General features: G+C 47.2%; 2 protein-coding genes across 2 annotated transcripts in view; both read left to right on the top strand.

Moving 5' to 3' along the window:
* The window catches only part of Ptgfrn (prostaglandin F2 receptor inhibitor), a 69,902-nt gene extending 64,835 nt beyond the window's left edge, over positions 1-5,067 (top strand). Inside the window, exon 9 of the mRNA XM_055628431.1 lies at positions 1,798-5,067. Coding sequence (XP_055484406.1) covers positions 1,798-1,964 — 167 coding nt within the window. The 3' untranslated portion in view covers positions 1,965-5,067. The remainder of the gene's footprint in view (positions 1-1,797) is intronic.
* Positions 5,068-7,129: 2,062 nt separating this feature from the next.
* The window catches only part of Cd101 (CD101 molecule), a 46,340-nt gene continuing 35,969 nt past the window's right edge, over positions 7,130-17,500 (top strand). Inside the window, exon 1 of the mRNA XM_055628073.1 lies at positions 7,130-7,305. Within this exon, the coding sequence (XP_055484048.1) occupies positions 7,130-7,305 (176 nt within the window). The remainder of the gene's footprint in view (positions 7,306-17,500) is intronic.

Below are 17,500 nucleotides of genomic sequence, written 5' to 3'. Positions count from 1 at the left end.
ATCCTAAGGTCGCAGTGGCTTCTGGGGGTGGGGAGGGCAGAGGGGTCTCAGGTTAGGCTGCAGAATAAAGACTGACTGCTTATGCCCACCTGCTGGTTTATTTTTTGTTTCCTTGTTTTTAAGGTGTGGCTCAGGCTTGCTTCAAAATCACTGTCTAGCCCAAGGCTGGTTTAAACTCCTAATCTTATCTCTACTTCCCAGCACCCATTGTTTTTACTTCTTGGAAAAGGAGTGCTCCCTTAGAGCCACTACCACAGAGTGGGGACCTCTTGGAAGCTTGAGATGGGAAAGTGTCTCCCAGTTTTACCCACCTATACCAACACCACCCTATCCAGCCCACCTCTGCCCCTGAGCTTCCCAGAGCTGGGCGATTGTCCCTTTACTCTCAGAATGCATGTCTGCCCTGTGAAAGCTTCAGAGTGCTATGCCATTTGGAGCAGCTCCATGGAGAGAATTAATTCCAGATGCTTCAACGGTCAGGAGAAGCCTTGACCAAGAGCGTGTTTCCTAGCAGTGAATCAGTTTGAGGAGAAAGGCCTTGGAACTCCAGTTCCTCCTCACTTGGTCTTTCTGTTCTGTGGCTTTTCCTGGGGAGTCTACTATGAAGACGACGGTGACTGGGCAGAGAAACAGTTTCCCTTAAGTACAGTTTGGTGACCCAGGGATTTTTTTTTTTTCTTTTGTCTTGTTTTTTGAGACAGTTTCCTCTGTGTAGCCTTGGCAGTTCTGGACTCACTTTGTAGAGCGGGCTGGCCTCGAACTCACCGAGATCCGCTTGCATCCGCCTCCCCGGTGCTGGGATTACAGGTGTTCACCACCGAGCCTGGCTGACCCATTAGTGTTACAGGAGTGTGGGCTGCATACAGGCACTGAAGAAAACTCCCCCCCCCCCCCCGCCCCAACTCCCACCCCCACCCACATACCAGTAACTACTAACCACGTACACAACGGAGAAGAGGGAGGAGGCCTCCTGAGCCATATCCCCACCCTCTCCAAAAGGGAATGTCAGTAAACCTGACCTTGAGAAGAAAGCACAGCCAGTCTTCCTTGAAGGTGGCAACAGCCGTGCCCTGCTTGGAGGCCAGAGCTCCACAAAACTCTTTGGTCCACGTCCTGAAAAAAAAAAAAAAAAGTGGCAGTTGTCTCCCGTGGGGCTCTTAGGAAAATTAGATCATTCCAGACATTAAGGATCTGGCCCGAGGCAGGCATCTACCCAAAGTGCCGGGGCTTAGGGGGAGGGAAGATGGCACCAGGGTGGGATCTAAGCTTGTCATTTGCATCTTAAACTCTGCTTGAAGTAACTCCATATGAAAAACCCAGATTTACCAAACAAGTAGGGGAGTGATTATTCACTTTGCTCGATAATTTACTATAGTGTTACTTAAAATAGCGCCTTTAGTACACTTCAGTTATTTGATGCATAGGAATTGATTTATTCAGTCCTTTTTTTTAAAGGATGCATCTGCCGTTCAGTGTGCGGTGCCCTTACACTGACTTTTAAAAATCAATCTCCTGCCAAAACTCTACAAAGAAGTTGACATTCAAAGGCATCAAATGAAATCTCCTCACTGTGTGCCCCCCCCCCTCCACATGCCCAGCTCCACGGAACGGGGACATTTGCTCATTTCTTCAACAGAGCTGGGCTGCTCCTGTCTGAATCACATGCCAGGTGCAGGATGTGGGATTTATGAGCTCTGATCTCCACAGAGGCGGCTCCGGGAGGGAGGTGGGCAGGGATGAGCTTCCCCAGGACCCTCTTCTCAGCACTAACCCTTCTGCTTTCCCTCTCCTGCCCAGTGCTGAACGCCTTCAAGTACCCGCTGCTAATCGGCGTGGGCCTGTCCACCGTCATCGGGCTCCTGTCCTGCCTCATCGGGTACTGCAGTTCCCACTGGTGCTGTAAGAAGGAGGTGCGGGAGACCCGGAGGGAACGCCGCAGGCTCATGTCCATGGAGATGGATTAAGCAGCCGAGATGGACAGACAGAGGACCGTAGTAGGAGTGGTGGGGGTGAGAAGAGGACAGTGACGTTTGAAAACAAAGTGTGTTACACTAAAACCAGTCCTCTCTAATCTCAGGTGGGACTTGGCGCTCTCTCTTTTCTGCATGTCAAGTTCTGAGCGCGGACATGTTTACCAGCACACGGCTCTTCTTCCCACGGCACTTTCTGATATGTAACAATCGAGTGTGTGTTTCCCCAGCTGCAGCTTCTTAATGGTTAACCCTGGTCTAATTAGTTTTCTCCTAGCGGCTTATCGATCCTCTGATGTGTGTGTGTTGATCACTTTTGGTTTGAGGGGTTGTGGTGAGGAAGGGCGTAGGCTTTAGGTGTTGGTCATCACGAGCGAGAGGGTACTCGCCCACCTGAAAGCCAACATCCACGAGGGGCCAGCATCTGGAGAGCTGCTATGATACTCTGCCCGTCACCCTGGCCCAGAGCTGACACAGACCTGTGCCAAGGCAAGCCGTGGCTTTGACTACCCTGCTCATCCCCCATTTTCAGGAGTTTAAACTGTATTGGAACCTAAGCTCAAGTCTGTAACTTCCTGACCCATATGCCTTTTGTTTCCCCGTCTCCTCTCCCCTTTTCCGTTTTCGGGTTTGTTTCTGTGAGAGTGAGGAAACAGCAGCCCTGGAGTCTAGAGTTTGGCTTTCCACCAAGCACCTTATCTCGCCACCTTAGCCTTAAGAATGAGTATGAAAAAAAAAAATCCACCTCCACCTCTGTCCAGGGTAGAAGGTCTGTGAAGAGGACACTGGGGCAAGGAAGGGAGTAGATCTCACGCTGTCTGGTAGCTCTGAGGCCCTGTGCCCCAGGGACCCCAGGGAGAGTAGGAGCAGAGGGCATCTGAAGGGTGCAGCTGTTCCATGAGGGGCACTGTCCCAGGTTGCCACGGGACCTGCAAGGGAGCCACAGATGGGCCACACTGAGCTCCCTCACACAGAGGCAGATTGCTGCCTGCAAGACTGACTGACTTCAAGGAATCAGAAATTGCCCAGAACAAGTGTGTGTTTTCCGTGACCTTTTCCGTCCTTGAAGTCTTTTTCAGATCCCTGCAGGGGGTAGTGAAGAGGGATATACTTTGTGGACGTTAGCTTTCCTATTAGAAACAGAAGGGAACCCAGCAATTTCCTGTTATGTGAATGGCCTGTAAAATAGGGTTGAGAGCTGCTGTCTTGTGCCTGACAGGGCCCGGCAGGAACAGGACAGCGGACCGACATACCTTCCAGGTCCCCAGTGCCTGCTGCATCAGGGCTTCAGCCACCCCAAGTCTCTCAGCCCAGCATAACACTAGCCTTCCACAAGCCCCTTCCCTCCCCCGCGCCCCCCCCCCCGCCCCCCCCCCGGGCGCTGGGCTCACCTACGGGTGCTCCACGCCGCCCTCTGGCTCTGAAGGATTCAACATTGTTGTCTTCCAAATTGGGGGGGTGGGGGGAGAAGATTCCTTCCTCTTGAGCAATAAAAAATGATGGCCATTCATGTGCAGCTCTTTATCACCCTGGGCCACTCCCCACCTTCTCTCCAGGTGGCCCACGATGGCCTCTATTCCTCTGCTTGTTTTTGTCCACCTCGGGACTACTCCTGCGATGGAGTCTGGGCCGGCTGCTCTAGCCCAGGTGGGGTCCAGGTTTACAGTTGGTAACAAGCAAAGGGACAGCAGGTGTACCCCACCCAAGCAAGAGAGGCCAGAGGGAGAGAGAAGGCCTCTTGGCAGGTGTGGGTGTTTCTGCTTCCTTATTGCTAGCTCCCAGGAGGGCCACAAGTGACTGTTCAAAAAGGAATTGCAGAAGCAGGGATTTTGTTAGTAACGGCCTGTGAGCCCATGCAGTTACTGAAGAAGATTCAGGGTCATCGTAATACAGCCCTCCTTAGGAGGAGGGGAGAGACGCAGTCCTGGATGAGACGAGGCACTGGGTGTACGTAAAGCCACAGACAGGTCCAAGCAGGCACTTGATGGTGAGACAGGAGTGTTCAGGCCTACCTTTCTCTTTTCAACTGATGTTGAGATCATGCCCAAATCCCCAAGTTGCTTAGGGCTAGGAGAGGGGCCAGAAGCCCCAGGACCTAGCTCACCTTGAGAATATTACCGTTCTGGGGCATGTGTCTTTTTAAGGGTGGTCTAACACTCTTGTTATACCAAATAGGGTTCCTCATGAAGTGCTCTTCCTGAGGCTCCCAGCCTGCAGCACTGGTGGGAGGGAGGGAAAGGCCAAATCAGGCCTTGGCATATGAAATTGCACTTCTTAAAGAGAAACTTTATAGAAGGTCGGGTTGGTTTTTTTTTTTTTCCCCTAATCGCAAAAATCCTCCCACCCCACCCCCCGAAAGAGCCTAAGCTACATTCAGATCGAAGCCTCAAAATTACTTTAAATTGTTTACTTTATGATGTTTACACAACACGATTCACTTTTTTAAAAAATAAGAAAAACGCAAACTCTGGCTTTTTAACAACTTTTCCGATTTTTCATGCATGGGATATGCTGGCACCCTGACTCACCAGCCGCATTAAATCCTCATTTAGAAATGTCCCGATGTGTGTGTCTTTCCCGCCCCAGCCACAGGCTCCCTCCTGCCCAGACCTTTGTCTGTTTCTCTGGTGGCTTTTGCCTCCTGCTTTGCAGGCCGCCTGCAGCCATGACTTTGTTAGGGCATCTGTGAGCCAAAGACTGCGCCTTCGGAGCAGGAACAATAAGCAATACTAGACGACTTGCTACTTTCGGGGGAATTTTTTTTTTTTTTTTTTTTTTTTTTTAAGCTTCACTGATGACAACAGAGGAAGAAGGGAACTGGGGTTTAGGTAAGTTCTCCTCCACTGTGTGACCAGATTCTCAGTGACACACATTTGTGCAGATCGCTTGGAGAACAAGGTTGGTTTTCTTTTCTATTATGTAACACAAGGATCTGCAGACTTTTCCGTAGACGAAGAGAAGGTCTTGTGTATTTTTGTCCATACTCAGTGTTCTACAAACTAATTGTGCTGTTTTATACTGTGGCCACAAATATTATGCAATGCACCAATTGTTTTTGTTTTTTAATTTCATTAAAGGAAGTTTAATTTAAATTGAAGTGGTGTGAGGAAGTTGATAATTGGCTTCGTGGGCCTCTCCTCACCAGTAGGAGGGATCATGGCTAATTCTGGTTGTACTTCTGGCCTTCTGATTGCTTCAAGTCCTGTAAAAACACTGTCAGGCCAGGGAGGTGATCCAGTCGGTAGAGCCCTTGCCTGGCAAGCACAGGAACCTGACCACAATTGCCTGGGCCCATGTTTGGGTTTTTGTTGTTGTTGTTGTTGTTGTTGTGTGTGTGTTGGTGGGGGGGAGGTTAGGAGCTGGAGAAATGATCCGTGACCAACCAGTAGCTCACTGGTTGCTCCTGCAGAGGACCCCAGTTCAGTTCTTACTGTCCACATGGTGGCTTTTAACCATTGTTTCTCCAGTTCTAAGAAACCGGGGGCCCTCCTCGGACTTCTCTGGACACAAGGTGTACACGTGCTGCACTCACAGACCTGCAGGCGGAACACACAGAAAGCCGGGGCAGGCCGCGTGGCTTACACTAGAATTCCAGCACTAAGGCAGTGGTTTCCTACCCAGTGAGATACCCTGTCTCAAAAAAAAAGGAAAGCAAAAGGTGGACAACAGGAGTTGTTCTGTCCTCCACATGTACATGCGTACACACACATAGTCCATTGTAGATTTTGACCTACAGTGAAACAGCTTCATTCTGTAGGGCTCTTTAGAGGAGCAGAACTTAGAGGATGAATATATATACATATAGGATTTATTAGAATGACTTACAGGTTGTGGTCCAGCTAGTCCACCAATAGCTGTCTGTGAACAGAAGGTCTTAAGAATCTGGTAGTTGTTCAGTTCACAAGGCTGAATGTCTCAGCTGATCTTCAGTAAATGGTGGCATCCCAAAGGAGGGCGCTCTAATACCAGCGAAGGAATGGACTTGGCAGCACGGACTGGCTCCCTCCTCCCGTGTCCATTATGTAGGCTGCCACCTCGGAGGGTCCAGATTAAAACAGGGTCTTCCCATTTCAAATGATTTAATTATGAAAGCAATCCCTCACGGGTACTGCACCCAGATGCTTGGGTTTTAGTTAGTTCCAGACGTAGTCAAGTTGATAGCCAAGAGCAGCCATCACATCCATGATAAGGTCCCCAGCAAGCAGAAAGGTGGGGCTAGGATCCTGTTGCTCAGCGTCCTCTTGGTCCCTGCTGAATTCCCATGACCTTTAGAGGCCTCCTTTCAGGAAAGAGAAGTTGGAAACCATTCCTCTCTGCAGATGAGGAAACACACACCCAAGTTCTGTGACCAGACGGAGACCGGAACAGGTGGTTTTCCTGACTCACGCTGCAGTTTGGACTCTGGAAGACACCAGCCCCTGCAACATAAAAGCCACACTGTTCACCAGCAGACCTGGGCAGGAGCAGGTGCCAACAGCTTGTCATGCATTGTTCCAGCTCAGCAGGCACCTGCAGCCCACCCCCTGGACTGACGCTCCTCTTAGCCTTGCTTTGTATCCTGTATTTCCGCGTCCCATTTAGCAAGCACCTCATGTAAGTTATTCAGATGGAGTGTGTATCCCAGTCACTCGCATCCTGTAGTTAAATGATCGGCTGTCAAAACGGCCTGTCATTACATTCCCTCCAGTCCAAACACCCGTGCAGGCAGAGCCTGGCCTGAACAACCCTCTACTGTTCCTGAAATGGTGTCGTTCTCAATGTCAAAAGCAAAACAAACTTTCGCACACACCTACTATGTACTCAGACACTACTGAGGCTGGCCACCTGCCACAGGCCCGATCCTCGGCTTTTCCTTACCCCGGTTGCTGTAGAAATCTTTCTAACTGTCTAACTTGTACTTCCGCAGGCTCCAGGTACCCAGCCATTGGGTGGAAGAGGCTGCCTGACAGATGTTCTGGTAACCTGATAGAACCACAAGGATTGGGGCATCCGTCCCACTCTGGAATTCTGGGATGTGCCCTGCACAGTCACCACTTGTGGCGTGGTCACATCTTCAGGTGATCCCGAGGAGCCCCAGCACGGGCTCCTGAATGGCAGCCGCTCTGCCTCCTGTAACTACAGGCCAGTGTTCATGGGACTCTGGGTGTGGAAACACCTCCATGCCAGCATCGGCAGTCACTGAGAAGATAGCTGTACTCACAGATGACGTGCAGAGGACACATGTTTACACCACCTTGGAAGCCAAAGGGGATGACACCCACATCAGTGAGGAGAAGGGTGTAAAATGGGCAAGAGCCTATCATGTGTTAGCCCACAGAGGGGTCAAGCTTCTGGGGTGAGGTGCAACCATTTCAACCTATTTGGGGCACAGAGTCCACCCTACCTGCCTGGACCTAACTTTGATGTAAGGCAGGAGGAGGGTGATCCTGAGCACACAGAAGTGGGGTTTCCCTGAACTGGGTGGCATGTCTTTGCTATATCTGGGCAGCCTTGAGAGAAATCAGCAGAACATCAACTGTTAAGACCTCAAGCCTGAAAGGAAAGCAGCATGGTGAACACATGCTCAGTGTTCACATGGTGTGTGCTGTCAGCTGAGGCGCTGCTCACCAGAGTCCTCACTAGAGTCCTCACTAGAGTCCTCCCTAGTCTGCGTTCTCAGACCAGCAGCACTGGTTACCATGGTCACCATCCTTTGATGGTTGGTGAAGTGATGGAATGTCAGGGTCAGAGTGCTATCAAAGCATGTTGATAACACAGGATATCCATATGCAAGAGAATCAAGAAACATGGTCCCAAGTGGGTTAAAACCCAAATGTAAAATGAAAGCTAAAAAAAAAACCCAGGAGAAAGTGTGGGGAAAATGCTCATAACTTGGGATTTGATAATTATTTCTTGGGTATGACACCAAAAACATAAGTAGCAAAATCAAAAATAGGCGAGTAGAACCAAATCCCACTTTAAAATGTTCTTGTGAGCCAGCTGTGGTGGTACACACCTGTGATCCCAGTACTCAAAGAGGCAGAGGCAGGCAGATGTCTGAGGTTCATGGCCAGCCCGGTCTACAAAGGGAGTCCAGGAGAGCCAAGGCTACACCGAGAAACCCTGTCTCAGAACAACAAAAAAGTTATGTTCCTATGTCAAAACAAATTGACAGTGAAAAGGAGAAAATATTTACAGAGCATATATGTGAGACACAGGTTAATATCCAGACTCGGTAAGAAATTTGATTATAAAACAAAAACAAAAGAAGGGAAAGGATTCACATAGAAAACTCTGTAAAGAATACAAACAAGGTGCCCAGTGTCACTGCCCATAGAGACATGCAAGTCAAAACCACCAGATGTCATATTAGATTGAGCAATCTCAAGCAGAGGGTGCCTGGGGCTGTTCCTGTGTGAGAATGCAGGGAAGAGGCTGAGGGCCTGGCTCAGTGGGTAAGGGCACTTGCTGCTCTTGCAGAGGACCCACAGTTTCCAACACCCACACTGGGTGGCTCACAACTGCCTGTAACTCCAGCTCCAGGAGATCCAGTGCACTCTTCTGACCTCTAAGAGCACACACATGTGGCACACACACACACACACACACACACAATGTAAGTGAAAAATCTTAATGCAAGAAATGTTGGAATGAGCAGTGTCGGTGTAGAGGTAAAAGTACAGCCATTATGCAAGAGAATATGGAGGTTCTTCAAGAGATTAAAAATAGAGCCGCCAGATGATTTAGCAATCCCACTTCTGGGAATATGTCCTAAAGAAAATATGTTCTCAAAGCAGTGTCTCCAAGAGACACATATGTTCATTATATCCACAGTAGCCAAGAGGTAGAAGCAACTTAAATTTCCATCAGCAGATGAATGAGGAAACAAAATGTATGTACACCCTATGGAATATTGTTTAGCTTAAAAAAAAAAAAAAAAAAGGAAACCCTGGGCTGGGAGGGTTGCTTGGCTGGCAAAGTACTTATTTGCCATGCAAGCATGAGGTCCTGATCCCCAACACTCAACGTAGACGCCAGGCATGGCAGCACACACCTGAAGTCCCAGCACTGGGAAGGGAATGAGAAGAGGATCCCTGGGGCTTTCTGGCCAGCCAGGCCAGCTCCACTGTGACAGACTTGGCCTCAAAAAGTCCAGCAGAGCGTGATCAAGGAAGACTCTTTCTTGTGTGTGTTTCTTCTCACACAGGTAAAGCCTGCTCCCCTGACACGTACATCCCGATACAATACAAAGATAGGTGGATGGATGGATGGATGGATGACACATGGATGGATGGATGGGTGGATGGATGGATGGATGGATGGATGACACATGGATGGATAGCAGATAGATGATTGATTGTTTGATTAGATGATAGATATAGGTAGGTAGATCTCCTTGAGCATACCGAAACACGATTGAACCTTAGTGATGTTACACCAAGTGATAGAAGCTAGTCACAAGAACCATTGTATTGGCTTCCTCATATGGAGCATCCAAAGCAGTCAGAAGGCAGAGCACCAAAAGGTAGAAAGGAGCCGGGAGAGAAACCAGAGGATTCCAGCACTACCCGGTGAAAAGGTCGGAGATCTGCTGAGCAACAATTGTGGATCTGAACCGAAGCGAGCATCTCCCACCGTAGAGGCTGGTTAAGCATCATGCATGCCCCAGAATTCAGTGGCGGGCAAGACAGCTGCAGAAGAGTTAGGGGAGAAGGGCTCGGTGCTCCCGTTGCACCACAGATGTTATTAACTGACTTCTTTCATTTTAAAGGAAAGGCGTAAGTGGTCTTGCTTATGCAAGACAGTAGAGTCTAGACAAGTTGGGTGTGGTGGCATAATACCACCACAGTTCCTTGTAATCGTGGAGCTCCAGAGGCTGAGGCAGAAGTATTGCTCTGACTTAGTTCAAGGTCAGCCCTGCTACAGAGTGAGTTTGAGGCTGGCCTGGGCTATGTACCCCTAGTGTGGCTGTAAACTAGGGCAAAAACCTGGGTGCTCAGGGCTGGCAAGGTGGCTTAGCAGGTTAACAGCCCTTGCTGCCAAGCCCGACTACTGAATTCAGTTCACAGACCCCACCATGGAAGCAGCAAGCCTCCACATGTGCCTTATGTCACATGCTCCACACCAGCAGACACACAAACAGATCAAAACAATCTTGCTATGTTGTACGATGGATGCTTGAACTTTGCAAACTGAGCAAGCCACAACAAATGGGTGTTTGTCCCTAAGGGTGGCTTCCTGTCCCCACTCCTTCCTCCCTATTGAGGAACTGTTGGAGGCTTCTCTAAACAGTTTGTGCATCAAAGTTGCTTGTCACTCAGGAAGTTTATGAAGTCGCCCTTCCCTGGGGTGAGTTCTCTTAGCAAGAAACAGGCCTGAGAATCCCTGCTGCGCCTCCTTCCTTTCTCCTTCCGGAAGCTAAGTACATGTCCCTCTCTCCATCCCCTGTGCCCACCCTGCTTCTGTGCCAAGCCCTGGCCTTTGCCTTTGCTCACAGAAATTCAGTTCACACTTTTTCTCACATTGAAAACTCCTTCAGCCTTAGAAGCTTATTGATGGGGCCAGGGCAGTGAGCAATCAAAGCGATGGGGCTGGAAGCAAGGCCTGACAGCATTCTCCACTACAGGCCCAGGGTGCAGTAGGGCCACTGACAGCCTTGATTTCTTCCTGTGGTCAGAGAAAGTTTGACTGAGGTCGCTGTGGTCCCTTCTTGTGGAGGGAGTGACTTGTGTTCTGAACAGGTATCCATGGGCTTAAGGGAAGACTACAGGACTCCAGTGGAGAAGGAGTCACTGTGACAGTTAGCTTACCACTGACCCCTTAGGCTGTTCTTTCCAAGCCACTCACTATCCTACACCTGGCCTTCTATAGCAATGAAGATAGGTGTGTGGCATTGAGAAGGCAGTTGCCTTAGGGTTTCTTCTGTTGTGATGAAACAACACACCACGGTGACCAGACACAATCTGGGTAGGGAAGAGTTTATATCGGCTTACAACTCTCAGGTCGCACTCTGTAACTGAGCTATGTCAGGGCAGGAATCCCGAGGCAGGAACTGAGACGTTGGCCATAGAGGAGTGCTGCCTACTGACCTCTGGCCTGTTCAGACTGCTCTTTTAACTCAGACCACTAGTCCAGGAGTAGCCCTACCCACAGAAGGCAGGGCCTTCCCACATCAATCACCAATTAGGAAAAAAAAAAATGCACTATAGGCCTATCTAGTACAGCATTTTCTCAATGGAGGCTCCCTCTTCCAAAAGGACTCTAGCTTTTTTCACGTTGACATAAAACTAGCCAGCCCAGCAGCCGTAGAATCCAGTCACCCTGTGGGATTCCATAGATCAGCTTAGGACTTGGAGCTTCAGTTCACTTGCCTATACAGTGGGACGGCCAATGCCAGCCACAGTGCCACATTGGTCTATGAAGCTGCCCTGCACCTGGTAAGGAAGGGCCTCTGTTTGTTTCTGGGCTAGATGCGAATGATACATTCTGTTTTTGTGTCTCTGGGACTACTAGTGAGGTGTGTCCGCCTGAGGAAAAATAGATCTCTTTTTATCTGTCTCGCAGGAACTGGGACAGGTCTTTCTTCAGCATTCTAAGCTGTCCTGTTCTGTCCTGTCCATTCCCCTCCTAGCTCAGGGAGAGAGTACATCTTACACCCTTTCAACAGCTGCCATACAGTGAATCCCAAGGCAATGGAATTGCTTTTTGTCTCTGTCTCTTTCTCTTTTTTTCTGTCTCCTTTTTTTTTCCTTGACAACAGAAAAATTTTTTTTCTCTTTATTTTTTTTCTCTCTCTCTTGAAAAGAAGCAACTTCACCCTGTCAATGCTCAATTCTGGCAGAAATGGAGGCACTAAAATAGAAAGAGAAAAAATATTTTGGCAAGAGCCAGGAATCTGAAGTTGCACAGCACTTACTGGGTCATATGCATTTCAAGGCTGCAGAAACTCCTTGTTATTGGCACCATGGTTCATGCTTATTTCTAAGATAATTCTCTCTTCCCTGCTCATGACAGATGCACCAACACTCTAATTTTTAAATCTCCTCCTTTGCTGGGTCATTTTGCTGCTTTCTTCAACAAAGAGGCAGAGCCTGTTAACACATCTCTTACATTTGGATTTGGTCTTGTTCTATGGCATAATTCTTAGAGCAATGTTCTGCTCACTCCAGATAGGAAACCAACGACAGACCAAAGAAACAGTACAACCAAAGACCAACTAGTGACTCAGTGGGCTTACTGAGACTACTTACTTAATAAGTAAGGGGTTACTTACTGGTGCGGAGATGTTTCAAAGGCAGCTGTGTTACTAAAGCCCCACCCCAACATGGGCGGCACCTCGTGAAAACTACAAACCTGGAGTTCTCTACACTTCCTACAGGAAGCTTAACAGATCAGAAGGTCCCCTTTCCTTCACATCCTTGCTGCTTATATAACCTTGGGGGGAGTGGGGGGGGCTGTGAATGTGGTAAGTTTTAGGGACTTCCTGAGACTTTTAAGTTGTTTGCTTCCTGAGTCTTAAGGAACTTCCCTCTGGGATGGAATGTTGCCTACGTCTATGAGATCCTTTATGTGAAAATATTTAAGACACGTGGCAAAGCACTGAGCTGTCCGACCCAACTAAGTCATTACTATTCCCATTATCTGACACATTAGTGAAGCCACCCAGCTAACCCATAGGCTCATCAGTAAAAATATTTCGCACTAAAGCCACCATGTCTTAAAGCTGTTTGTTACACAGTAGCTGATACTGTATGATACTGTGTGATATATTTACCTAAAATAATAATGCCAGAAGGAGGCCTGTGACACCCCTAGCCAAAAGGGTAAACAGATTTCTGCATTTCAGGTTGTGCTGAAATTGTAATTACCAACTTGGAGGGTGAGTTTGAAATCCCAGCCACAGGAGACCTGCCCGTTAGTGTCCTCCCCCACACAGACAGCATGCCCTTACCTGTCTTTGGGATTTTACTTCTTAATGGGATCTCCCTCCTTATCTCTTCTTACCTACTGGAATGGCACTGAATCTGCAAGGACCACCTACTACAAAGCAAGTGTTTTCTAAATGATCTTGGTGGTCCCTGCCTCTCCATTCATTTCTTGCCTGACCATGCCCTGGACACCAAAGGCCTGCTTCCTCTGGTGGCTTCTGTTTTTTACCTTCAGTTATTTATTGAAGTAGATTCCAGGTTTCTGAGGGGTGGAGCTTTCTTGCCCTTCCTTTACCTTCCAGCTCTTCCACACAACTTCGAAGAGGGAAGTCCAGAATCTTACCCAACAGCCCTTGCAGGTTAACTGGCGTCAGGGAACTACCACAGCTAGTGGATTTAAACAGATGGCAGGATGATTCAGAGAGTATGTGTGTCACTAGAAAGATGGATGGATTAAATACCTCCATTTCCATGTTTGCAGTTGTTCCCCTGATCTGTGATCATTCCACTAAGAAAATAAATTTTACCTTAAAATGCCTTTGTCCTCAGGGTTCCTTTAGCCACTCACTCTCTCCAAACAAGACTCTAACTCCTGCAACTGCAGCCATCTCCTAGGGGACCTCACCTACTTTCTCAGTGTGAGAATCTGTCATGTTCTCTCCTGCTCACCTCCATCAGGTCCTACCATCCCAAGCAGAGAGGAGAGGCTGTACTTCACCATGAGGCTCTCTGACATTTAGCATTTTGTTATGAAGAGGGACTCAGTGAGAATCTGATATTTCATTTCTCCATCCTGTCTTTATTTCAAGAGCCCATCATTGGCAAAACAAACAACAACAGAAATCTGTGACCTTTTGTTTATAGCCTTGTTTACCTCCTTCACCTTCCAACCAGTTAACAATAATACAACATTTTGTTTTCAAAGTAAAAAAAAAAAAAAATGTTGTGTTCCCACTAAGAACCTTCCTGATAGTTCCTCTGTTCTTGAAGATAAGAGTTGGGCTGGCTTTCACAGCACTAAGATCTGTCCCAGACAAACTATAGATCTCTTTCTAAGTGTCATCAAGAGGAAGGGAGAGTCAGCACCTCCCTACTATGCTAGAGTGTTTTCCAACTGTGCTTTTTTGTTCTTTTTGCCTCTAGTTTTCTTCTTAAGCCAGTACCATCCATCCTAACCTCAGTCCTGTGTACCAACTTCCCTCTCTGCCTTTATGTGGCCATAACAATGGTGGTCACCTGATTAATAAGGGATTTCCTAAGAATAAATAGAAGGCTGTGAATATCTTTGTATGTGCAAATTCCTACAACACCAAAACATGGGAAGAAAAAAATGACATATGAATGGATGGATGGATAGATGTATGGTGTGAGTGGTGGGAATATGGGTAGATAGATGGGTATATGGATGAATGGATGATGGATGGATAGATGAATCAATAGATGGGTAGTGGATGGATAGATGATGGATGGGTGGATGGATGAATGGATGATAGATTGATGGTGAGTTTTTGGATGGATGGTAGATGGATGGATGGTGAATAGATGGATGGTGGAGAGGTAGATGATGGTAGATGGATAGATAGGTGGGTAGATGGATGAGTGGATGGTGGTGGATAGATGGTTGATGGTTGAGTGGATGGTAGATGGTTGGGTGAATGATAGTGGTGGATGGAACAAGGAAGAATCTGCCTGTTTTTGTGCCCTGTAACAGAGAAAATTATTACTAATCTACCTAGATCTGTTCTTACCAGATCCTGGAGACTGAGGCTGATGTCCTCAGGGAGGTGATCTTGCCTTCTGGGTCTAGAATACTCAGTTATTCTGGGTTCAGTGCCTGTGGTTGTCTGTAGGCACATTTCTGCTACTCGTGATTTCCAGACCCATCCCAGGAAGATAAAAATTAACTCAGAGGTCTTTTGATGGAGGTGATAGGAACTAGTAGTCATTGAACACTACTGTGGATCAAATAATAATGTTCCAAGTGCTTTACCCCAAAGAGCTTTCTTGGCTCGCTTGTTGAGTATGTGTTGTGGGTAGGCCCATTTTAGAGGTGGGAGTTAGAAAAGGTTAGCTCTTCTTAAGCCACACAGCTGTTAGCAGTGAAATCTGCCCCAAACCCCAAGCAGCCTAAGTCTAGAGCCTTCGATCTGCACACCTCATGTGACCCAGGGTTTGTGTTTTCCAGGGGCTCCTCTCCTACTTCCTCCCTCAAGAGGAGAACAGAACATTTCTTGATGTTTTTCATTCATTCAGATTTTTGAAATCCCTTCCTGTTTAGCTTCTATGTGTATTTACTTCACCATGAAGATAACTAGTTATTTCACACCCAAATCTGAGTGACTATGAATGCAGCCACCTTTGCTTTCTGCAAGCAGTCTCCTTCTCTCAGTGGGCTGAAAACCACACCACAGCTTCCTCTTCACCTTTGCCGTGACAGCACAGAATTTTGTCACTCAGCTTCTGAGCAACTTCAGTGAGGAGGCTGCTCAGAAAGGTTGCACCAGTCCAGATGGCAGGCATCCTGTGTGTGGCATCTCTCTTTCTCTCTCTGAGTAAGTTTTATAACGTTGATGTTTCTACCATCACAGGAGCTTGTCATCCAGAGGCTGCTGGGTGATGGAGCAGGACAATTTGGTGTTCACGGGGACAACTAGGTTATAGACTTCTGACTTTGTGATAATCTTTTACTTATTGGTGACAGTTTTAAGCTTCCTTACATGTCCTTGTGATCTAGGGCAGTGGAAGACTGTTGTATCCTGGGCACCTAATTTTTTTTTTTTGTCTGCCTTTGAGCTTTTCATGTCCCTGTCTTTACCTCATTTTCCTGGGCTGACCAACTCATGGGAGAGGAAAAGGTTTCACTGCCACACAAAGAAGCCACAAGGTTTGCCTGATGTTAAGGTGTTAGGGAGTGGCCAGATGTGTGTGCTTTGTGGATGTGAATGGCTAGAGGAAAAGGTGATGAGAGTAGGATGAAGTTTAGGCCAATCTAAAAAAAGGTTCTGGGCTTCACCTGAGAGCTAAAGAGAGAGACAGAGAAGAATCAGGATGATAAATTGGCTCTGCTAACGGCCATAAAGGGACCTTCATCTGGCCCAGGGACACTTATACATGTTTGAACAAGGTAGAGGAAGAAAAAATTTGGAGGTAAAGGGAAGAAGCAGATGAATTGATGAGGGAAGAGCAGGTACTAGGAATACTATGCACCATAATCAAAGACTATCTCAGCATAACTTATAAATACACACTACAAAATGCATAGGACTATGGAGTGAAATGGCCATAATAGAGCTATCAAAATATTTTCAATAGCCAGTGTGCTGGCATTTGTAATAACAGCACTTGGGAGCCTAAAATAGGAGATCAGTCTGAATTATATATTAAACCCTATCTAAACATCATTTTAAAAAAATAACGTATTTATTTTCTTTTTGTTTATATGTTATACAAGATCTGGAGGAATATCTATTAACCGTCAACTTCAGGGAAGTGGCGGGTATGAAAAGAATATTTTAATGACCACAAACATTGTCATTTACCATACAAATAGCTGTGATTCCTTGTCTGCATCCATCACTGAAGGAAATAGCACATTTTCATTGGATATTCCTTTAGAACTTTTGCTTCCCAGAAACTGGGTGGAATTAGTGCAGAGACCTGGACAGCTGGGATGAGGGAGGAACTGGGCTAAGCTGTGTGTGCTCACTGTGGCCAACACGGTGGCTTTAAAAGAAAGATGGAAGGAGCATAACTTGCTCAGCACCAAGGGTGAAACAGCAAGAGCTGGTGGAGTGGAACCAGGATCATGTCTCAGAGAGCATGTGGCTGAGGGTCAGACCTGGGGCTTGGGAAGGAGACAGGAAGCCTGCAAAGGGATGTGCTAGAATTACCTGCCAGCACCCTAGCAGGGCAGGCACTGACAGACAGGTGCCTTGGTGGGATCCCCCATGAACTGCTGTGTGTGATCCTGTTCAGTCATCTGACTGAATATACATGCTTTGTGTTGGGGAACTTTTTCGTGCATTTGCTTTGTGTGGGAGTGAAATGTGTGTACATTGCACAGTGATGCAAAAAGTTGCACATTCTTGTTCTGCTTTTTATTATTATTATGGCTGTTGTTGTTAATATTATGTAGTTTTCAGTAAGCAGGCTGAAAGGTCTAGAGGAAGGATCAGAGCAGTGAAAATTCAAAAAGGAGAAGATGGCGCTTTTCCCCAACCGCTTCCACACTTCCCTGACCTGGGTTCTACATTTGCTCCTTCTAGACTTCGATTCATATTAAGTTCTAATTTTGCAGGGGATCACAGGTTTTATACGAGACGTGCAGGAATCAGGAAGAAACTTGAAGCCTGCTATTTCTCATTATAATTCTAGAGAGGAGATGCAGGAAATTAATGATGATAAAGTAATCAATCACATTGTTTGTCAAATCTGGCCATTGTCCCAACTTCATTGTGTTGTTTTGGAATGCAGGGATTAAGTCTCCAGGACCCAACACCCACTCACCAAGCACTCTACCATTGAGTTACATTCAATGCCTCAACTTACTCAACTTATTATTTCTCTAGATTATTAGTGTGTGTGTGTGTGTGTGTGTGTGTGTGTGTGTGTGTGTGTGTGTGT

This window comes from Psammomys obesus, unplaced genomic scaffold (genome assembly GCF_907164565.1).
Source record: "Psammomys obesus unplaced genomic scaffold, mPsaObe1.curated_primary_1811, whole genome shotgun sequence".
NCBI classification, from domain to species: domain Eukaryota; kingdom Metazoa; phylum Chordata; class Mammalia; order Rodentia; family Muridae; genus Psammomys; species Psammomys obesus.
Note: the sequence above shows the minus strand (reverse complement) of the source record. Positions and strands in the feature narration are given on the sequence as shown.